Source organism: Kogia breviceps, chromosome 8 (assembly GCF_026419965.1).
Source record: "Kogia breviceps isolate mKogBre1 chromosome 8, mKogBre1 haplotype 1, whole genome shotgun sequence".
Classification (NCBI taxonomy): domain Eukaryota; kingdom Metazoa; phylum Chordata; class Mammalia; order Artiodactyla; family Physeteridae; genus Kogia; species Kogia breviceps.
In genome coordinates this window covers 107157174-107181485 of record NC_081317.1, presented here as the reverse complement: position 1 = coordinate 107181485, position 24312 = coordinate 107157174, and the positions used below count along the sequence as shown (strand labels likewise).

Here is a 24312-nt window from a genome sequence, read left to right as displayed (position 1 = left end):
AATTCAGATTTCAGTATTTTCTAAGTTGTGTCATTGCAGTTTTAATTTACTCTTCAACTGAAAAATTATCAATAGATATTTTGCTGAGTTTATATTTAAGTGATTCTACTATGAGTACAGCTTTATCAATTTTTTTCTAAGAGCATTTTAATATCTATACATATACATACATACCTATATATTTGATATCATTTGGTACATAAAATTTAACAAATATAGCTCTATTGGGAAGTATGCCTTTTATCAACATAAAATAAGCATCCTTATCCCATGAAATGCCTTGCACTTTGAATTCTGTTTTGTTTGATACTAATATTGCTACCCCATATTGGTTTGTGTGTGTGTGTGTGTGTGTGTGTGTGTGTGTGTGTGTAATTCCAAACTACATTTTTCTTTTAACCACATAATGATATTTTGTTTTTTACTTTGGTTCTTTCACAAACAATAAATATTTAATTTTTTTAACTCTGAAAGGCTTTGTCTTTTTTATATAAAAGTTTTAAACAGTTTTTGATTTACAGCAAAACTGAGAAGTACAGAGATTCCCCATATACTCCCCCCCACACACACACAGCCTCCCTCATTATCAACATCCCTGACCAGCATCCTACATTCATTACAATTGATGAACCTACTTTGACACGTCATAATCACCCAAAGTCCATAGTTTACATTAGGGTTCACTCTTGGCGTTGTACATTCCATGGGTTTGAACAAATGTACAATGACATGTATCTACCATTATAGTAACATACAAATGTTTCACTGTCCTAAAAATTCTCCATGCTCCACCTATTCATCCCTCCCTCCCTCCCCTCTAACCTCTGGCAACCATGGATCTTTTTACTATCTGCATAGTTTTGTCTTTTCCCGAATATCGTATATAGTTGGAATCATACAGTATTTACCTTTTCAGATTGGCTTCTTTCACTTAGTAATATGCATTTCAGGTTCCTCCATGTCATTTTACAACTTGATAGCTCATTTCTTTTTTATCACTGAATAACATTCCATTGTCTGGATGTATCACAGTTGATTTATCCATTCACCTACTGAAGGACACCTTGGTTGCTTCCAAGTTTTGGCAATTATGAATCAAGCTGCTCTAAACATCTATGTGCAGGTTTTTCTGTGGAGATAAGTTTTCAACTCCTTTGGGTAAATATCAAGAAGCATAAGTTACTGGATTGCATGGTAAGATCATGTTTAGTTTTGTAAAAAAAAAAAAAAAACCACCAAACTATTTTCCAAAGTGGTGTACTATTTTCACATTCCTACCAGTAATGAATGAGAGTTCCTGTTGCTCCACCTCCTCACTAGAATTTGGTGTTGTCAGTGTTTTAGATTTTGGCCATTCTAATAGGTGTGTAGTCATTGTTTTTGTTTTATTATTGAAATATAGTTGATTTACAGTATTGTGTTAGTTTCAAGTGTACAGCAAAGTGATTCAGTTTTATATATATATATATAAAACAAGATATTGAATATAGTTATTCAAGATATTGAATATAGTTCCCTGTGCTGTGCAGTAAATCCTTGTTGCTTAGCTACTTTATGTAAAGTAGTTTGCATCTGTTAATTCCATATATTATATGTCTTTCTCTGTCTGACTTACTTCACTTAGTATGCTACTCCCTAGGTCCATCCATGTTGCTGCAAATGGCAATATTTCATTAGTTTTTTAATGGCTGAGTAATACTGCATTGTGTGTGTTTAATATATTATACCACATCTTCTTAAATAAATAATCTGTTGATGGGCACATGGGTTGTTTCCATGTCTTGGCCCTTGTAAATAGTGCTGCTATGAATATTGGGGTGCATGTATCTTTTCAAATTACAGTTTTCATCTTTGGGGGAAGTATGCCCAAGAATGAGATTGCTGGATCATATTATAACTCTATTTTTAGTTTCTTAAGGAATCTCCATACTGTTCTCCATAGTGTCTCTACTAGTTTACATTCCCACCAACAGTGCAAGAGGGTTCCCTTTTCTCCACATCCCCTCCAGCATTTATTATTTGTAGACTTTTTGATGTTGGCCATGCTGACCGGTGTGAGGTGATACCTCATTGTAGTTTTGATTTGCATTTCTCTAATAATTAGTGATGTTGAGCAGCTTTTCATATGCCTGTTGGCCATCTGTATGTCTTCTTTGGAGAAATGTCTATTTAGGTTTTCTCATTTTTCGATTGGTTTGTTTGGCAAGTTCAGTATTAGGGGGTGCAGTGCAGGATCTGGAGTCAAACAGAGGTGGATTTGAACACAGCTTCACTCTTACTAGCTGATTGTTCTTTGGCAAGTTATTAAACTCCCCAAGTCCCATTTTCCTCATCTGCAAAATGGGGATAAACAGTATAACCTTATAGGGTTGTGATGAGTTAATGAGGTGATTCATGAAAAGCACTTAACACAGTACTGGACACTTGAAAGTACTCAATGACTAACATCTATTTTTATTGTTATTGTTATGAGAACCGCCATTGTCACTCCCATGGTCTCTGAAGAATTCTTGCAGGTTTCATGGGATAATGAAACTTTAAAAAAACTTTGAAGACAAAACCAAGAAAACTATGCCTCATTCCTAAGAGCCTTTTCATCTAAAACAGACAAAAATAAGAAACAAAGTGCTAGGTGGTAGAAAGGCCAGGTGCCCCTTCATGAGGAGGGGATTCAAGAGAGAAATGCAATAGAATGAGCATGTGGCTCTAGCCCTAGTCTGGACACAGCACAACTTGGAAAAGCACCTACTATTTATGTAATTAGACTCAACCCAGTCCAAGAAAATTCTCAAATGGACAAAATTATACCTTTCCTTTTTGTTGCCAAAATTAGGTATTATCAGGCAGCAGGCTATTCAAGAAATGGGAACCCACGTCGGTGGGAATGTACTTTTCCCCCCAATACAGCGAATAAGAGTCAAAGTTCTCTCGAAGTACCTGGGAATTCTCAGAGCAGCTGCTTTGAGAAAATGACAGGTGTGGTATCTGGCTGATCATTGTTTAAGGAGATAATCAAGTAGAAATGTTGTCAGGGAGGGCTCACAGGAGACCAGAGCCCTCCTGTCAGAACAAGAAACCCGGATGCATCTCGATAGGACGATATACTCATGGATTATCAGAAGGGCTGGCTTCTGACCTTGGAAAGTATCCCTGAAGGTTAAAAATAGACAAGATCAGCACTAAAGAATGAGGGAGATACCCTGAAGCTAGATGCAAAACTGACATATATGCAAGAAGAATTCACTCAAATGTAATGAGTGCTTACAGCCAGGCACTGTGCTTACCTGTAGGAGGAAACTGAGGCACAGAGAAGGTAGGAAACCTGCCCTTAACAGTAGACCAGTAAGTGAGCATTCAGGATTTCCTTCCCAGGAACAAGGAGCAGCTCTAAAGAGTCTGTAGCAGGAATTGGTATTTTTATGCACCACAATAGGTGGTAACTATTTTCCTTTTGCTCTCCTTCACTTTTGCCTTCCCTCCATGTTCAAGAACTACAAATTTCAGTTCTCCTTTTAAGTCTGAACTCTAATTTTTTTAAATAAACGACAAATCATACCTTCTGACCTAGTCTAACCTGATTGTTTTCTAAGCCGACTTTATTAATAGAGTTTTGTCAAAGGTTTTTTCTTTGTTTTGTGGGGTTTTTTGCGGTACGCAGGCCTCTCACCGTTGCGGCCTCTCCCGTTGCAGAGCACAGGCTCCGGACGCGCAGGCGCAGCGGCCATGGCTCACGGGCCCAGCCGCTCCGCGGCACGTGGGATCCTCCCAGACCGGGGCACGAACCCGCGTCCCCTGAATCAGCAGGCGGACTCTCAACCACTGCGCCACCAGGGAAGCCCTGTCAAAGGTTTTTTGGCAGAATATAATGTTCACAGTTTTTCACGTGGCCAATCATGTCTAACTTGAGCAAACAAAATTATTAACTTGGAGGAATTTATTGTTGTTTTAATGGTTTGAATTATACATTTCTCTGCTTTCTGAAAAATAGGACATAAGATGTGTGATTAACTTTCTTGGCCACTCGGATGACTGTTTTTGTTTTGAACTTTGAGCACTGTAACAGTGAACACTATTTTCATTAAGAAGCCACCAAAGCAGAGACCTACTCTTAGCGTAATCTAGAGGTTAAAAGCATAAGCTTTGGTGTCAAACAGGACTGGGTTTGAATCTGAGCTCAGCTATTTCTTTAGTTGTGAATTAAACTCCTTAAGCCTCAGTTTCTTCATCTGTAAAATGGGGGTGAGAATATGTCCACATAGGGCTGTAGGGAGGAGTTAAACGGGATAATGTTTGCAAAATATATTGCATGATGTCTGGCATATGAGTGCTCAGTGAATGTGAGTATTTTTCATGAATATTTACTCAATGCCTATGCTGTGCCAGGAACAATTCCTATCTTGATGAAATTTATATAGGGAAAGACATTAAGCAAATCATCATATACGTAATCATATAAGAACAATTGTGACAAGTGTTAGGAATGAAGAGTATAGGATGTTTTGGTTGCATTTAACAAGAGAATTCCTAGGTGGAATCCAGAGTGTGTAGGTGGGTAGAGAGAGATCAGAGCTAGTTTTCCTGAAGAGCTGGAATTTAATCTTAGACCTAAAGGATGAGGAAGACTAAGCACCACAAAAGGGATGGAGACGGAGAGAACATTACATGTAAAGGGAACAGCAGGTGTGAAGGTCCTGGGGCAGAGAATTAAGAGAAGGTGAGGATGATTGGAGGAGTCATGGAAGGTATGCAAGGCAGATTAGGAGAGAGAGGCAAGACCAGATCGTATGGCCTGATGAGCCATGTTAGTGATTGTGGATTTCATCTAAGAGCACTGGAAAGCACTTGAGACATATAGGCAGAGATGTCACAGAATTGGAGTTACTTGCATTTCATAAAGATCATCCTAGAGAAAAAGGAGGATGACGCATGCATGCAGGAGACCAAGGAGAAGACTCTCTTGCAGATGATAGATGGTGGTGGCTTGGATCAGGCCATGACAGTGAGACAGATGGATGTGCAAAGACTTGGGCAATGTTAGGAGGTATAGTCTACCGGAGATATCAAGAAGGTATCAGGATGGACTGCCATGTTTTTGTCACAAACAAGTGAGTGAATGTTAAATATCATTTATAGAGGTGGGGAATGCTGGTAAGGCAAAGAGATTAGGGTGTCATTTTGGACAGATTAATATTGAGGTTCCTGTGAGACATCTAAGTGGAGATGCATGTATGGGTCATGAGCTCAAAAAATAAGCAAGGGCTCAAGCTATATTCTTTTTTTTTTTTTTTTTTTTGTGGTATGCGGGCCTCCCACTGTTGTGGCCTCTCCCGTTGCGGAGCACAGGCTCCGGACGCGCAGGCCCAGCGGCCATGGCTCACGGGCCCAGCCGCTCCGCGGCACGCGGGATCTTCCCGGACCGGGGCACGAACCCGTATCCCCTACATCGGCAGGCGGACTCTCAACCACTGCGCCACCAGGGAAGCCCTCAAGCTATATTCTTAATATCTAAATGCTAGCTACAGATAATAGTCTTGATGGCATCCATATTTCTTAGAGCAGATTCTCTGAGCACTCCCAAATAATCAGAGCTATTTCTACGCTTGCAATTGAAAAATTCAGTGTATTAATTAATAGAAAGGCTTTATGAACCGGGAGTCTGAAGACAAGAATCTTTAATCTAGCCCTTCTGCTTCACCGGCTGTGTAACCCTGAACACGTGCTTTACCCTTTCTGCATGTTCACATCCTTATCTATTTGTAGCCCAGATGTCTGCTCGGCTCTTGGTGCCTCAAGAGTTTATAGGAAGTGGTTATAAATAATTTCCACAACAATTTACATCAAAATATGTATGCTGGGGCTTCCCTGGTGGCGCAGTGGTTGAGAATCCGCCTGCCGATGCAGGAGACACGGCTTCGTGCCCTGGTCCGGGAAGATCCCACATGCCGCGGAGCAACTAAGCCCGTGAGCCATGGCCGCTAGGCCTGTGCGTCCGGAGCCTGTGCTCCGCAACGGGAGAGGCCCGCATACCGCAAAAAAAAAAAAAAAAAAAAAAAAAAAAAAAAAAAATGCATGCTGGATCCCAAATAGACTACGAAGAAAATTTACAAATTATTGAAATACACGCAGACTAGTCCCACTCCCTGAGTTATACATCCTATCTTAGGGTACTTTCACCGATGCTAAGACTTATTTTCAGGGCAGCCCAAATCTGATTTCCTACAGCTTTTAGCCATTGGTCAGAAATCTAAGACAGATTAATGTACTAGTCTCCTAGTTGGTCTCCCTGCTGCTAATAGCACCCCTATTTAGTTATTCTTAGATATGTAAGCTTTCTGAAAAAAAAAAAAAAAAATACTAGGAAAGTGGAAACCTGCCAGAGCCCCAGGTTCTAGCATTTTCCTTAAGCCAGCCACTTGCTAACACTGATGTCCATCTCGAGGCGTAAAGTGGAGCTAACTTCTAACTCACCAGAATCAAATGGGAATAAGAGACAACAATGAGTATCATTATTTTCATGTTGACAAACTGTCACCTTCTTCTCTTCCCGTGGGAATGTTTCTGTGAATGAGAGAGACAAATTGATAACGAATCCAGGTAAAAAGTTCTGCTGCTTCCACACTTGCCTGGGGACTGAACCCAGCTGGGCTGGAGTTGCTGAGGGAAACTACTTTTCCTAACAGCGCATCCAAAACATACTGTCTGTGATTATCGAGTGTGTTCTGAATGCATCACCTGACGAGCCGATATCGGGTGGGCATTTCCGCGGGAACCACCGCAGTGGGGAACAACCTTTCCGTAGAAACATGACTGGTTTTGGTAACAGAAAATCACACCGTGCACCGGGGATTAGTTCTTTTCAGGAAGCCTCGCAGGCATTTGTCTGTGTCTTTGCTTTTTCTTCACCGTTTTGCATGTTTATCCTCCAGGCATCTTTATTCCCAGCTCAGACCTTCCAGATGCTGCAAAACTCTCTGCATCATTGTCAACATTACCACTGGGACGGCTGGAAATTCATAAGTGGTTTCTATTCCTTGACCTTGAGAAGACTTTAGTGGGCATGATTCTGTCTGGAAGCCAAATGTTTGTTCCTTAGGATTAAGATCAACAACTGTAACCCCAAACCATATCCTAGCGAACAAAAATGCTCTATCACTCACTTGAGGTAACAGTTAACACACAGTTATTCCTGTTGGTTATAATTTTCTACTTTTCTATAAGACTAACTAGAGTCTTCGAATGGGCTCTGGGATCACCATAGTCTACTAACTAGTTATCTAGCAAAGTGGATTTTCACTCTCCCAGACCCATGAACCTAATAAGGCCTAGTACAGAATTTGTGCTAGATCTTGAACTCAGTGAGGAGTCACTGAAATGATTGCATCAAGGAAGATAAAATCAGCTTTGTTTTCTCAGACTCTCTCTGGCTACAATGTGAAAGTATGTTGGAAGGCAGTGAGATGAGAATCAGGAAGCTTAGTTAGTAAGCTGATGCGGGATCCTGGCTAGAAATGATGGTGGCCTGAACTAAGGATGGATGGTGACAAGGAGAATGAAGCTTCTGCGGTCTGCACTGGGTGGCTGGATGGAGTGGAAGAGTTGGGCGAGTGAAGGGTTGAGGGTGACAGTGGGTTTCTGTCTGGGACACCTTAGGGGAAGGGGTGCCGTGTACTGAGGATGGACCAGAGAAGAAAGAGTAGGTGTTGTGAGAGACAGTGAACTCAGTTTGGTTATGTTAAGGATGAGATGGTTTGGGAACATCAGGAAAAATGTCTGGTAATAGCTGTGTATACAGAACTGGAGCTTAGGAGCCAGATATGGTCTCAAGATAGAGACTGGAGAATTCATCAAGGCAAAAAAAGAAATCGAAACCATGGAAATGGATGAGCTTCCCTGACTTCTATCTTACCCCCGTAGAGCGTCAGACAGTTCTCGGTTGAGACTGCAAAAGGCTTGGTTAAGTTTGAAAACAATGAGAATGTCTCCTGCAAGCAAAACTGAGATGTCTCGGCATTGCATTTATTATGAAAGATGGAGGCATAGTCAATTCTTTTTTTCAAAGGTGTCTATAATCAGAACAGGGCCATACTCTATTGCCTTTTAAAATTAAAAAGTAAATTTTCCCAGCCCTTTTCTGCATTTTAAAATTAGTTTGCCCAGCTATATTTAGAAGTCAGATTACAGCTTCCCCAAAAGCACCTTTTATTTTGAAAAATAAGCTAGTAAAATGCCTATGTGTGTACGTTATGTCAGTCTGGATACCATCTGCTTTTGATGGAGGTCAGGCATTCTGCTGGTCTGGTCCAGCTTGAGTCTAGGGCTGGGGAGAAGTGGCAGGGGCCAGAGACCACCTCCATCCCTGGAGTAACCCAGACAGGGGAAGGGGATGTGCAGGGGGCTCCCGGTGGAGAGCAAAGTGTTTTTCGTATTCTACCTTGAACTGAACTAGATGACATTCCTGGAGAATGGCTACAGCATCAGGGGACATGCCTCTGGGTGACCCAGTGGCCAGTGAGAGGACCTGGGATGTCATTTCCAAGTAGGGACTTGTCCAGAGAACTCAGATTCTGGGCTTCCCTGGTGGCGCAGTGGTTGAGAGTCCGCCTGCCGATGCAGGGGACGCGGGTTCGTGCCCCGGTCCGGGAAGATCCCACGTGCCGCGAAGCGGCTGGGCCCGTGAGCCATGGCCGCTGCGCCTGCGCGTCCGGAGCCTGTGCTCCGCAACGGGAGAGGCGACAACAGTGAGAGGCCCGCTTACCGCAAAAAAAAAAAAAAAAAAAAAAAAATCACATGAAACCAGAGAACTCAGATTGCATATTTTTACCAGCAGTCCAGAGTCAACAGTCCCTGCTGGCTCCTCCGTTCACCTCTCAGCTCTCACCTCTTACATAGCCAACTCCGCCATGTCCCTGGTGGCCAGACTCTGGAACAGAGCCTCCGGTAGCCTTTAAGCTGAACATGAAGGCACATCATCGTGAGGAACTCCCATGCTTCCTCCCTAGGGGACCGATTTGGGTTGTTTCTGTCACTGCTTCGGATTTGTGGTGTTTGGCCTTGGACTCACATCCCACAAATATGAGAGGCTGTTGACTATCGCATCTTAATGACAGGCTCTGACCTTTCCTACAGGGCCCTACAAAATGTCTTTATAAGTACTGGAAGTAATCATTTTATGAAGTGCCTACAACTTAGCTGTATAAAGTTATTTGTACAATGGTTTTATTTTTGCGTAAATATGAGTGTCTTGAAGATCGGGAAGATAAAGTGTTGGAATGGGAGTTAAGACAGGCTCTCTTTCTCCATTTAAGAGCGTATTTCCAGCTTTAAGTAGTTAAAGCAGGAGTTTTATACAAAATGTCATTTTCTTCAATCAGCAAATGTCACCCATTGATTTGATACACATTTATTGAGAATTTTGTTCGTCACTGAAGGAAATTTAAATGAAGGATAAGGAGTAGTATGCGTCTTTAGAGAGACATTAAAAATAAGGATTGTGTTATTCGTTCAGCAGTATTTGTTGTGAGCCTGCTATATGTTATAAACTGTGGTTGGCATTGTGGACATAGCAGTGAAATGAAAAGACAAAAACCTCTGCCTTAGAGGAGTTCATATTCAAGCAAAGGGTCAAAGAAGAAAGAAGCATAGAAGATGGTGATGAGTGCTATATCGAGAAAAGGAATTAAGGTTGAATGCTTAGGGGAGGTGAGAAAACAAGTTACACTATCAAGAAGGAAGGGTTCATGGATGAGCTGGATTTTGAGCACAATTTTGAAGACAGAGAGATTTTGAATGAATCCAAGTTTGACTAGGGGAGAGGGACAGACCACTGAGAGAGGAGTAGGAGAATGAAGGTGACAGCCATGTGAGCTGAGGCCATAGTCACCTTGGTGCAGGCATTTATTGGAAATACTTATAAAATGTAAACTCCAAGGGGCAGGAACCTTGTGCATTTTCCTGATCATTCTATCTCCAATGTCTACAACAGTGCCTGTCTTGTAGAAGGCACTAAGCACATTACTTGTTAAGTGAATGAATAACGGGAGAGAGAGTCGTGTAAGTCTGGTGAAACCAAATGATGAAGGGCCTTGAATGACAAGGTGATGAGCTTGAACTTGATCTTATCAGCAACAAAAAGATCATGTACATCTCTTGGCCGATCTCACTGTTATGAGGTTCCCTTATCCCCTTGAAAAACCTCCCCTTCCTTTGGTTGTTTCTGGGAATTTTCCCTCATGGCTTCCACCGCTTTCTGTCCCATCCCCTTGGATGTGACCCGACGACGTCTGCCATAGCACCTTAGGCGCTGGATGTGCGTGTGTGAAGCCCCCACGTTGCCAAGGAGCACGGGTGCCCTGGAGCCGCCAGCAGCCTGGACCACAGAAGAGCAAATGCCATCCCCACTCAGTGTGACTCACTGTCATTGGGCCTCAGAGTGTCACCCATGCCTCTACACAGGTGTGTCTCATGACAACAGCCCTTGGATTTCTCCTCCCAGTCCTTCTTTCCCTCCAGAAGGCACAGATCTCCAGGATGGATATCAGGATGTTTTCCCTAAAACCTAACCTAGGACCTCGAGTTCCCCCCTTTCAACCTGCCCTCTTCCCTTCCGGCCATCTCCCCACAAGTTTCTTTAATTATCCCTCCTGGCACAGACTTGGGTATCATTTTCGATAGTTTTGGTTTTCCAAAAGGAAACCCCTGTAGTGCTTATTAGACACTCTGGAGAATGAGACTGTCAAAGAAAACAAGTAAACAAGACGACTTACAGGGTATGAAATGGGTGAATGGATCAAAAGATACAAACTTCCAGTTATAAAACAAATAAGTCCTGGGGATATAACGTACAGCATGGTAACTATAGTTAATAATACAGTAGCATATTTGCAATTTGCTAAGAGGGTAGATCTTAAACACCCTCATCACAAGAAAAAGGAAAAAGAAAATTTTTTTGAAAGAAAAATAAAAGAAATCGTACACGCCATGAAAGAAAGAAACCACGCTCACAGGTGTACGCTTGAGGATGCCTCTTCTTTACACTGGGTGGTAGGAGAAAGCTTTTGTAGAGATGATAAGAAGATGCTTCTAATGTGAGACTCATGAAACAATGGGGGACCTTAATGAAAAAAGGCAAAGTTTGGAAATAAGTTGGTTTACGAAAGGAGATTGCTTTTTGAGGAAACAACGGACAAAAGAACACCTGACTTAATTTCTATCGTTTTCCTGAATCAAAATATATTTTGTTAAGTAAAGGAGAAAAAAATCTTGCAGTCTGTTGAAATCGTTTGAATTCTGTATTCATTTCAAAAGGAAACAGGCAACACAAAGAGCTCTTCTAGGGAAATGTACATGGTGAGTCCAGTGCACCTGGGTCAGAGTCATCGCGGGTTTGGGGGCCTCACATGCGTGTTCTGGGAGACACAGTCCTCTTTGCTAAAAGGAGAAGTACTGTTTGGGGCTTCGGTAACTGGAGAGAGGAACTCTTTGAAGAGCTTTACTTCGAGCAGCTTGGACTCCTCCAGGATAAAATCCCTGATATTTGCAGAATTACACTTGACCAGCCAGAAAGATCCCATGAAGAATGTCTCCCACTTGCAGAAGTATGAGGTATGAGAAAATGTCTCCCCAACAGACCTTTTTCCCCACCATGGTTGGAAGAAGCAGTGTTTTTTTGTTTTTGTTTTTTTTTTGCGGTACGCGGGCCTCTCACTGTTGTGGCCTCTCCCGTTGCGGAGCACAGGCTCCGGACGCACAGGCTCAGCGGCCATGGCTCACGGGCCCAGCCTCTCCGCGGCATGTGGGATCTTCCCGGACCGGGGCACGAACCCGTATCCCCTGCATCGGCAGGCGGATTCTCAACCACGTAGCAGTGGTTTTTGACAACAGTAACCATAGGCTGATATACCGCAGTCCCCAGAAAACAGAAAAGGGGCAGCGCTCCCATCCTCCACTGGGTCCCCAAAGTGCGTCAGATTTGTCTGTTTAACGCTATATACCCGGCAAACAATGTGCCTCTCTTCCCCTGCTCACTACACCCTCCCACACCATCCTTCCTCACCTTGACTACTATTCAAGTTTACCTCCAGAAAGTTCCGAAAAGACCCAACATATTAACTCTCTCCAGGGAGCAATCAGGTGACTGCCCTCAGAAGCACAAGATGAGAGCTGTGGTATTTCAAGTCCCAGTTAACTAGGAGAAGAAAAGAGCAGGTCCTTCTCAAGAGCTGTAAACTGGCATCCTCTTGCCATGTTTGTAAGCTGGAGGCTCTTATCAGGAGCTATTTGCTCCTCTTGAAGCAGAGTCTGGACAGAAGTTGTTGAAGAGCACAATGTACCTACTGTGACAAGAAAAATAGGAGACCTCATGCTTCTGTGGATAATTCAAAAGTCTGGCTCTTCCTATGAAGCATGGTGAGAAAAACTAGAGTGTTAGACACCAGGTGATGCAGCATGGAAAACTAAAATAGTGTAATAACAGCCCAGAAAAAAAGCAGAGGGATCTGAGAAGAAAGTGAGGTTGGGAATAGAAATTGTGAGGAGTTCAGAGAAGATGGTGCCTGAGTGGAAAGATTTGGGCAGGGAAGTGGACACCGAGATGAGCACACCCTGATCGGGACCAGGAAGCAACAGCTCTTTTCCAAGCCGGACCCCAGCTCAATCTTTTCATCCTAGGAGAGGGAAACTGAAGGGAAGGAAGATATCTCAAGATGTGAATAATATAAATAAGGATGGAAACAGCCTTGTGCTGTCTTTTCTTAACTTTTGGAAAGCATTTGAAGGAAGCACAGTTATGAGTCTCTCTCTTCACCCCGGCTGGGAGCTGCCAAGAGAGAATCACCCCCAAGGGAGGATGGACGCAGTGGCAGGAGAAGTAGGTCCCATGATCTGCCCCTGTGGGACCATCAGATCTAGGTTTAGACACATCTAGGTGCTGTCACACACCTGATGGGATCAACCAAGCCGTTTCATTTGTGGGAAAGCCTCTGGCCGGAAGACTCTCCCATTCACTATCTGAAAAGCCAAAAGTCTAGAGATTTGCTTGCATTAGCAACACAGTATTCCTGCAGGGTTAAAGCTGGACTATGTGACTTTCAAATCTTAGTGTAAATTCATTTTAACCATCTCCTTTCTCACCCTGTACCTCAGCTGCAGTGAGGAAACGGGTGTCTCGAGCAGGGCACATGAGGGGAAGGACCAGTATTGACCTCTGAAGCTGTGGACACAACAGGAAGGCCAGAGTGACTTGGCGCTGGGTCAGCCAGACCTGGCATTAAGGGGGCCTCAAAAGCGAAAAGAGGAATGGGAGGAAAGGGACTCAAAGGAAATGTTGAGAGGTTTGAATGCAGAACGGGGCGCTGTGAGCACAAAGAGTGTCCCTGAAGGAATTATGGGAAATTCCAAGGATCCCGAATCATCTCACTAGCATTCACATTCAGAATTCATGTGGTTTTGTTTTTCTTTTTCTTTTAATTTAAGCTCTTCAAATAAGGGAAATACGCTTCCCTCTCTAGCTGATTTACAGAATAGTGAAATTCCAAGACAAGGTAATTTGGGGCATGCCCTGCCCATATATTCTCATTAAGCCTGAGCCAAGGCCTGCCTTGTGAAGTAGGTTCTCTTAATCCTGTCACTGTTACTATCAGGAAGAAATATTGGACAACATATAGGCATCATAATTAAGATGATTTTTTTTGTGTGTGTGATATGCGGGCCTCTCACTGTTGTGGCCTCTCCCATTGCTGAGCGCAGGCTCCGGACGCGCAGGCTCAGCGGCCACGGCTCACGGGCCCAGCCGCTCCGCGGCATGTGGGATCTTCCCGGACCGGGGCACGAACCCGCGTCCCCTGCATCGGCAGGCGGACTCTCAACCACTGCGCCACCGGGCCCCTAAGATGAATTTTTTCTGGAACTGACTACATTCCCACAAAACCACCATTCATGTTGGTGTTGGCTGCTTTCCTCACCTCTCTGCTTAAGTTTGAAAAACCATCTTTCCAATTTAACACCCCCAACTATACACCTCATCATTCTCTACACACCGTCCTCTTTCCCTAGAGATGTATTATTCTAATATATTTTGAGACTCGATAAAGGAACATAGGCCCCAAAGTCAGACTTCCCAATTTCAAATCCCAGCTCTACCAGTAACCATCTGCTGAGTGACTTTAGTTGAATTATTCAATCTCATTAAACCAGTTTCTTCATTTGTAAAATGGGGTTGTTGATACAAATCATATAACTTTTAAAAAATTTTTATTGGAGTCTAGTTGATTTACAGTGTTGTTTTAGTGTCTGCTGTACAGCAAAGTGCATCAGTTACACATATACATATCTCCACTCTTTTTTTTAGATTCTTTTCCTATATAGGTCTTTACAGAGTATTGAGTAGAGTTCCCTGTGCTCTACAGTAGGAATCATGTAACTCTTGATGTTACTAACGATGATTAAATTGTATGTAAAGTATTTAGCACACAGCCTGTTCGAAACTAGACATTCCATATGAGTAACTTATAATTATAGGAAAATGTTAAAAGCTTTGGAGCTAAAGAATAATACTTTCTCACTTAACAACCTCATCATCTACGTGTGTGGTTGTGTGTGTGTGTGTGTGTGTGTGTGTGTGTGTGTGTTTTAATTTATTTGAGACACACTGAATTTATCAGGGAGTATGTTTCAGAGATAAAAAAAAATGCTCTCATTAATCACTGTACCATTTTGCCTTCTCTGGCTCTGCAATATTTAACTTTACTCTTTGTTTATATTTATGAGATTCTCTGCAAAATTTCAGGGCATTGCTTGCCAGAGTAGATTTTTTTTTTTTTTTTTTTTTTGTGGAACGCGGGCGTCTCACTGCTGTGGCGTCTCCCGTTGCGGAGCACAGAGCACAGGCTCCGGACGCGTAGGCCCAGCGGCCATGGCTCACGGGCCCAGCCGCTCCGCAGCACGTGGGATCCTCCCAGACCGGGGCACGAACCCACGTCCCCTGCATCGGCAGGCGGACTCCCAACCACTGCGCCACCAGGGAAGCCCGCCAGAGTAGATTTTTAAGCCTACCCATCAGTTTGTCATGACTCTGATGGGTCTCTAGAGCAGAGACAAAAAGAAAGACGTAAAATCAAGACCTTTATTCGGCAGAGGCAAAAGAAAAAAGTTGTGCAGAGAATAAAGAACACTGGGCTTGCATAGCACAGGGAGATCCCCTCTGTGCTTTGTGACCACCTAGAGGGGTGGGATAGGGAGGGTGGGAGAGAGGGTGCCGCAAGAGGGAAGAGATACGGGAACATATGTGTATGTATAACTGATTCACTTTGTTGTAAAGGAGAAACTAACACTATTGTAAAACAGTTATACTCCAATAAAGATGTTAAAAAAAAAAGAAAAGAACACTGGGCTTGGAGTTCTATATCTCTTTATCCATCACTGTGTTAGTACTGTAGCTATTAAGTTTGTGACAGCCACTTTAATCATCATTTTTTTAATCTGGAAATTGAATAAAATAACCTCTAAGACAGTTCCTGCTTTAGGGTTCCATGCTTTTGCCATTCTGCTTCCAAGAGCTATGAGATAGTGACCACAGAAAATGTCAAGACGCCTGAAACTTGATCCCTGCTGTGGAAATTAGCGGATGTCTTAAATAGGTGAAGAGACAGGAAAGAGCATTTTAGACATCTGGACCCAACTTAAGAGAACCAAAACAATGAGCAATGATCTGGAGAAAAGTTTGTAGTGCGTCTGGTTAGAGTGGAAGTGTGAATGTTAGAAATCTAGAGTAGGTTTAGCACTGTGGAGGACCCTGCATGTCAAGCTATTGGCAAGCATTTGGTTGCTACCGGATATTTTGAGCAGACCAGTATACTGTAATGTCAAAAGGCATCATCAAAGGAAAATTGTCAAAAGGAATCATCAAAGGAAAATAATCAAAAATCACTGGCCAAAGTCAATATTTTGTAAATTTGGGATTCTCATTAACATATACAACTCCAATAGTCAGGAGAGAAAGAATTCATAATTATTTAGGCTGTGCCTGTATAATACTGCATCAAAGAACAAAGGGAACGTTCAGGTAACCCTATTTTATTATGCATTTTTGAATGGATTTCAACTTATTTTTAAATTCGGGAAAAACAATTTGCATATGTAGACTCAGCTTAAATTTCACGTTTTCATGTTTTAAAGCTTTATAGCGGACACCAAGTAATGTTTTATCACTAAGAACCAGCACAGCCCTAACCCTCTGGGTCTTTGCCCTTAAATAATATTGCACATGTGGACCAAATGAGAATGGCCTTTGAGGATATTACCAAGGGGTTACATTCCTAGGGGACAGTCAGTCAAATGTGAAAACTCAGATGCATTGGGAATCATCTGAAACTTTTTAAAGATATAATAAGGTGTTTGTTGGTTGGTTGGTTTTATTTTCCTAGCCAGTTGGTCCGTTGGCTTGCAAATAACATGTATGAATCTGTGTGTTTTCTTCCAGGGTCTTTCTTTCCTGATTTCAGGCCCTCAGAAACAGTTTTTAAAATAGCATTTTGGCTCGGATACCTAAACAGCTGCATCAACCCCATCATATACCCATGCTCCAGTCAAGAGTTTAAAAAGGCCTTTCAGAATGTCTTGAGAATCCAGTGTCTGCAGCGAAAGCAGTCTTCCAAACATGCCCTGGGCTATACTCTGCACCCACCCAGCCATGCCCTGGAGGGGCAGTACAGGAACCTGGTGCGTATTCCAGTGGGATCCGGAGAGACCTTCTGTAAGATCTCCAAGACGGATGGAGTCTGCGAATGGAAATTTTTCTCTTCCCTGCCCCGTGGATCTGCCAGGATTACAGTGCCCAAAGACCAATCAGCCTGCACCACCGCCCGGGTGAGAAGTAAAAGCTTTTTGCAGGTCTGCTGCTGCATGGGGCCCTCGACACCCAGCCATGGAGAGAATCATCAAATTCCAACCATTAAGATCCATACCATCTCCCTCAGTGAAAATGGGGAGGAAGTCTAGAGGACAGGAAAGATCAGAAGGACAGGGGCATGACCTTAGGGCACCCACTCTGCTTCCTACTGGGAAGGCCAGTTCACATTTTGTGGATGATGAGACAGGACCATTAAACCAGGGACCATCTGGGAATGGGCTGGGGAGCAGACCCGACTCTTGGGCAGTGGGTAGGGCTTAGGGAAGAGGAGGATGTCACACCACCATCCCGTTCACAATGATGTTAAGCAGCATTTCCTTGAGGCTGATGCTCTCTGGGTCATCCTCGGAGCCCGCTTTCCATGTCTGGCCCTTTCAACGAAAAACACCATGGGAAACAGAATTTCATACACAATCCAAAAGACTATAAATATAGGATTATGATTTCATCATGAATATTTTGAGCATGCACTCTAAGTTTGGAGCTATTTCTTGATGGAGTGAGGGGATTTTATTTCCAGGCTAAGCTTACTGAGAACCACTTTGGGTTTTTACGGGGAGAGGGCCTGGAGAGGAAGAGCCTTAAGATGGTGGCCGGTATCCAGACACGTTATTTTTAGAGCGAGTTTTGAACTCCACCATTTCTGACACGTCCAGTTTCTCAGCCTGGGTGAAACTTGACAGTGAGAGTTACCTTTGGCTCTAATGTGACTGCTTCTGATTGCCCAAGGATGAGAGTGGGGCCACTCATTATGTCTCTGATATAATGGAGGCACGTCATCTACACTTGGGTCTAGAAAGAGTTGAAAGAACCAGTCGGGGAAAGATGGCTTTTCCTAATGGAAGACAGTAAAGATGAGGGTCAATTTTTCAACTTAACTTCTACGGACAGAATTCCATTAAGTGGCTCAAAGACGAGGCGGAAGAAGGCTTCTTGTGTAACATACTTAAAGATCAAGAGGTTGGGTTGGGCTATGCTAATTTCATGCTAATATAGAGGCTGCATAATTACTCCACAGCCTTTGCAACATGGCCTAGAAAGGCTCTTCTTGGCAAATCACTTACCTTTTCCAGAATTCCATTATGAAAAAGCAGAGCTTATAATATTTTGAAAGGCACATCATGACTCCCATTTTTTTCTCAGCTGCTTCACTGCTGCATAATGAGTGAAGTCCACAGTCCCCGGGGCACGTGGGACATGTTTGAATGAGGCTGACGATCCAGAACTTTGAAAGAGACACATGCTTAGCTTGGGAGGATGCTTTCTGGTCACCAAAAACCCATCGGAAACGGAAGTTTGCGAACGGTTTTTGACAGAAGCCTATTTATGCTGATAAAAGATCCAAGAGTCCGTTTAGTTCATCTGTCCCCACTTTTAACTAGAACTTGGGGAACACACTGGTTTTTGCTATATGTATACCAAATTTTGGTCAACCTTAATAATTCCGTATATTACAAAGATACAGATGGTGACTATATGTGAAAATTAAAATATTTTCGCATTCCACAATAAGAATTTAAAAGAAGATTTATGTTTTTTGAAATAATTCTTGACTAGAATCACTGGTCTTAAACTCCTGACCATTTCTGTGGCCTCTTTCCCCTATGTGGGGTCATAATTCCCCCTAAGAATTTCAAGGCAGATTGTAGCCATTATTTAACCTTCACAGCAAAGGTAGTGTCCCCATCATCCTTTCCTTCTTTTCTTGCAGCAAAACGATAATTTCCTGAAATCTTTCTAAAAGGCGAATTTCTTTGCATGGTGCCCTGGAAGGTATGCTTGCGTGTGGATTTGAGTTTGGTTGTTGGTTGTGTTTTGACCTAGAATGTTACCGCTTTCTCAGCCCTTTCTGGAAAGTGTCTCGTTGTTGACCAGATAGACACTGTGCCTTGTGCTGGTAACTTGGATTCTGGCAGTGGATGTTGGCTGGATTTTTAGACTCTTCTGGTCTGTTTGTACGTCTCCTCACAGCTCTTCCGGATGTAGGTGTCCTATTAGGCCTGTAGGCATCAGGGAAGGACTTGACTATGCAAACCTCACTTCAGTTTGATTGTTGAGAAGAACTTCTTTTAGGATCTGAATTTTAAAATCTTACTAGGCTCCCCCTTACAGGAAGTGTGTCCCCATGAAAAGAAAGGTAATAGCTTTTCTTCAGCAGAACATGGCTCCATATTTGAGATGTTCTTTAAACACCTCTACAGACAAAATTAAATTTTAGATACAAGAAAGCTTAGGATCACCGGAGAGCTACCCTTAATGCCACTTCTAATCAAAATAACTCGAAAATCTTTCGGTCATCAGATAAAAGCCATGACAATTGTATTCATGTAAAACTATCCATAAATAATTGTCTGCTACACCCTTCTCTATCCCCACTCCCTCCAGGGAGGCAAACTTTAACAATTTTGTTCTTTCCCATGACACGATATTAGGTATAAACATGCCAATTTTATAAGAAATTGATAATGTCACCCAAAACTTAGTCCAAAGCGGGATAAACAATGTACGAGTTATATTTTTACTCATCCACAAAAATCTCTGTACCTTTGAGCATGCCAAAAGCTCTCTAAAATTGTCACAGTTAAATAAATGATTGTCATATTTATACTCACATGTTTACTGCTTCTATTTGGAGTTTGAAGAACATACCCAGAGTTACAGTGGTCAAAATATCTTCTCTAATGTGTTATAAAAAGCAGTTGCTGGGCTTCCCTGGTGGCGCAGTGGTTGAGAGTCCGCCTGCCGATGCAGGGGACGCGGGTTCGTGCCCCGGTCCGGGAAGATCCCACATGCCGTGGAGGGGCTGGGCCCGTGACCCATGGCCGCTGAGCCTGCGCGTCCAGATCCTGTGCTCCGCAACGGGAGAGGCCACAACAGTGAGAGGCCCGTGTATCGCAAAAGAAAAAAAAAGCAGTTGCTTTGGGATTGTCTAAACATCACCTTGACATTATGGGATAGGTGAAATTTGAGTTTCTCCTGCAATTCAAATTGCATGCCTTAAGAGAGACCTTGAATCTCTTTACTCAAGAATTTCCCCAGACCTTTGCAGGGATTTCAGAAAAGCATTTTACGTGTCAAGTTTTCTTCCTTTTACCTCCCTTGGGTCTCATTTAAAGACTTCTTCTGCCTGTAATTGCTTGGGATCTGCTAACGCTCCCCAAGATATTAAGGCTCCTAACGCTCTCGCCGCCTACTTGGATTGGTCCTTCCAAAGTAGACAGTGATGTTTGGGTAAATAAGTATTTTCTTAGGGCTTTCTGGATAGGTGCTACTGTATGCCAGGCATTGGAAGAACATTTGGCACCCATTGCCTCTAAATGTCATAGCAATTCCATTCTTCTTATTTGACAGATAAAAAAATTTGATAGTTAAATGTGACTAAGGACTCACCCAAGGCCAAGGAGGAACCATGATTCGACCCGAGGTCTTCCAAACCCTAGAGCCGGCATGATCTCCACCAATACCCCAGCCTCATAAGTAATGAAAGTCAAAGTTCCCCCAGTTGGGATTGGATATGCTGAGGCTACTAAACCATACCCACACTTTTTAATGTTTCGTTTCTTTGGGATTTGCTTCCAGTCAATCTCAGTAAACATGCTGCCAAATCTCCATCCCAGCCAAACCCAAGAGTAGGTCGTAATGGGAAGGGTTTGGCGCCTATTCTAACTATGAGATGGCACCACTTTTGTAGGGGAGAATGGCCTGGAATGTTCTTCAGGCTCTGCATGAAGGACAAATTATATCAAACTGGGTGACGATGGACATATAAGAGAGTGCAGAAGAGTCTGGCTTGGCTTAGAACAGCAAACACAGTTGTGGATGCAAAACGCATTGTGTGGTGTGTTGAAGTTATTGGTGAGCAGCCAGCACACTTTCAGGAAGTATATCCCTATTTAAAATACATAAAAAGCAAATGCAGTATCACTTCCATGCACCTGTACTCCAAAGAAAGTGTTTTTTTGAGTTGGAGAGAAAGAAGGAATTATAGACATTTCACCAGGAATTACACGAAGCCCAGAGAGTGTGTCAAATATGTGAAATTTCATATCTGCCACCATGAGGAGATGGTTCAGAATGCTGGTCTTCAAGTAGCCAGAGACCTTGGCAATCTTTGAAAATGAAGAATCAGTTGGCAGCTGTGGCTGCTTCTTAGATGACATCCTCTTGTTCCTGGATTTCACAAATGAAAGCTTTAAGTCCTGAGTGTCTCAGCTACTCCCATCCCTCAAAGTGAACCATCACACAGACCTTCTGGCCCAATAGGTTTCATGGTCATGGCCTGGGAGTGATAACTTGTTAGGAACTATTTGCTTGGGCAGGGAATTATTCTCTCTTTAATCACAGCTGCTTAATCACAGCTTGACAAACATTCTCACTTGCTTCTGGGGCTGTTTCTGCTCAGATCCTCTTGCCAAAAGAAACGCTGCCTCTGTGTCTGAGTCCTTGTTGACTTAATTAAGAGCTCTGCTTGTCAGCAAAGGGAGAAGGGAGCCCAAGCACATGGAAAGTAAATTCTTCAAGCAAAACCAGGGAGACTAAATCCGAGGTATGCTCACTTGTTACTCTGATTTCTTTTTACACTACTAGGACTTTTAACCATGAAACTACCTGCACACAGCTCCGGTCGAGCCCGGTTGGAACACTGTTGGCCCCATACAAATGTGCTGTGGAGGAGGGCTGAGCCCAGGCTGCTGTGGGGTCCACCATCTTCAAAAAGAAATTGCAGCAATGGCCTCTGGTCCTCCAAAGTCCCTGCAAGATGAGTGCTGTGGGTTTGGGCTGGCGAAAGCCAGCTGGGATTTGAGCAGAGGACACCAGCCCTTGCCAGTGATCCCATCAGCATTAACTCTTTCATGCTTCCCCAGACCCAAATGTCCTGGGGGCTGAGGATGGACCTTGTGTGTTCTGTATAGGAAAATGTCACTTCTTTGCTACTGCAACACAGACTACTGAGTCTCCCACCTAAAAGGAAGGTCATGACGTTGGAAGGAGGCTGTTGAGGGGGAAGAAGACTCACTGTGGACGTTGCTCAGAGCTGTTCGGTAATGCGTTGCAGCAACTGATAAACGAGGAACTTCCCTAAAGCTGACGCTTATTCATTTCCAAAGACAAAATAGTTGTCTTTCTTATACTTGTGGCTCAGGAGTTCCTACAATACTTTCCTTCCATGTCACAGTCAACGTTGCACGTTATGAGCTGGAAACGATTATTGCGAAACTATAAGAAATACATACGTAATTAGGTAAAAAAAAAATCTAAGAGCAAATTAATACTATGTTTGGCAGGGAAAAAAATAATGAAGGCACTGACCTATTAAAAAACCTGAATATAGTAGTTTCATTCCGATGTGATAGAAAAGAAGCTACAGAAAATCCCAACATGAGTTTAATATTTTATTCTATTTATATAATATTTCATATGGATCCAAAGACTTTTGCCTATCTCGAGTTATCCCTGTGAGGAAGAAAGAGAAGGGAGGAATTATTATCTTTACCTAGCATATGAACAAACAAGGGGAAAGATGACACGAGGTTTAAGGATTTCTTTGAATATCTTCAAATCCAGCCTCTGACTTCTTTTTCCATGATGCTTTCAATATCCCCAAGGTCCACTGTGTTTCTCGAGACTCTGACATTCACATTTCACTCACTCACTCACCTCTTGAACCCTATTTTCAGCTCTATTTGTACCTTCTCTCCTGCTGTATCTCTGCCAGTGGCTGGGCCGATCGAGATTGTTCTAGGGGCTGAGTGCATATTTGTCTAGGGTTCTCTCACTGACTAAAAGACAAGCAGATGTACTTCTGTTCTTTCTCCCTAGATAGGCAGCAAGAGCTAAGGAAATAAGCAAGGAGGGGGGCTCTTGGGTTGCTCAACGGGGTGACATGTAAGGCAAAGCCAGAAGTGATTGACACCTTAAGGACTTCAGGAAAGGTCCCAGAGAGAGAGTTTCGGGAATGTTTGATTTCCAGTGAGCCCGAAAACTGTATCCACCCTGATCATCACCATCAGCGAGCCGTCCACTTCTTCTCTTGCACCTGGCGCTGCACTTGGCACAAAATAATACAGAAAGGCACAGACAGTCCCCAGCTTATGATCTGGGTGTGTTCCAAGCTCATCTGTTGCATTTTTCCAAGAGGCATTGTTTTAAACGGGGACGGGGAAGGATGTTCCCAGATGAACCGAAAAATAAAAATCTAATTAACGTCCACCAGGGATTGGCAAACTTTTTCTGCAAATGGCTAGATAGTAGATATTTTAGGCATTGTGGGCCATACGGTCTATTACACACTCTTCTTTGTTTGCTTTTTTTTTTTTTTTTGGGGGGGGGGGACAACCCTCTAAAAATGTAGAAACCATTCTTAGTTCACAGGCTGTACCAAACAATAGGCCATGGGCCAGATTTAGCCCATGGGCGACAATTTACCATCCTTGATCTCTGCTATTACTAGTTTACAGCATGGTACAAATAATGCTAAGCGGTGGCTTTAGGTGTTCAACATACAAGCTTTTTAAATTTAATATTCCATTGCCACATCTACACTTGACTACATTAGCGTTCCCAAACTGTATGAGTCCTTAGGTAAAGTGACAAGTTCATATTCAGGACTGGTTCCTGCTCCGTGTGACCTGCCCACCGGAAAGATAACTTTAGTGTGTCATTGTGATTTTCAGTCCCCCCTCCCACTGCTGTATTCTGCAGAACAGGCAAGTCAGCAGAAGCCCGGGGGCATCCACGGGGGTCTTTCAGCCCTTCCGCTCATTGGCAAAATGCCCCAGTACGATCTGGCCAACTCTGAGAGAAGCAACAGCCAATCAGCGCCATTTGACCAAGGTCGATGTGAAATCCCTCCCAGCCCCCTGGAGCCTGCTGAAGGGAGGTCCCCAGAGGCTTTAGGGGCCACACTTGGCTCCTTGGGAAGGCCTCCTCACCACAGCGCAGGCACCCGGGCATCTGAGGGTCTGCCCTGGAGCTCATGAGGACCTGGGGCCCAGAGGAGGTGCCGGACTGGAGGACAGCAGCCAAAAGACCAGTGCTAGTTACTAGCAGGCGCTCTCCTCTGCCTCCTTCTCTTGTGCTTCTCTTCCTCTTTGTTTAAGTCTGAAATGACCTAACTAGCCTCGAAATGGCGTTACTATGGGGAACATATTTAGACCTGCCCTGGGATGACGGAGCCATATTTCTCTGAGCTGGGTGCTTTGTGGGCGGGGCTTCCTTGCCGTCCCCTCCCAGTTCTGATGGGCAGTCAAGCGAGCAAGGCTGTCCCAGCTGGGAACAATGTGTGCCGTTGCCTTGGCCCAGGACCGGGTGTGCACGGGGCTGAGAGATGAGACTGCGCTGGGGTGGGGCATGGGGTGGGGGGAGGGGCAGACCCGATCGGGAAGGACCTGGGAGCGGGGAGACCGCTC

At 43.5% G+C, this 24312-nt stretch overlaps 1 protein-coding gene across 7 annotated transcripts in view; it reads left to right on the top strand.

The window, feature by feature from the left end:
* The window catches only part of ADRA1A (adrenoceptor alpha 1A), a 91029-nt gene extending 67916 nt beyond the window's left edge, over window positions 1–23113 (top strand). For 3 of the 7 annotated variants that reach the window (XM_067039922.1, XM_067039924.1, XM_067039923.1), the window contains exons 3-4: window positions 16475–16860; window positions 21491–23113. In XM_067039922.1, coding sequence (XP_066896023.1) covers window positions 16475–16860; window positions 21491–21499 — 395 coding nt within the window. In that variant the 3' untranslated portion in view covers window positions 21500–23113. Of the gene's footprint in view, window positions 1–16474; window positions 17914–18614; window positions 18677–21490 lie in introns of those variants that run through there. The other 4 variants (XM_067039921.1, XM_067039920.1, XM_067039925.1 and 1 more) reach the window with 4 other exon arrangements.
* The last annotated feature ends 1199 nt before the right edge of the window (window positions 23114–24312 follow it).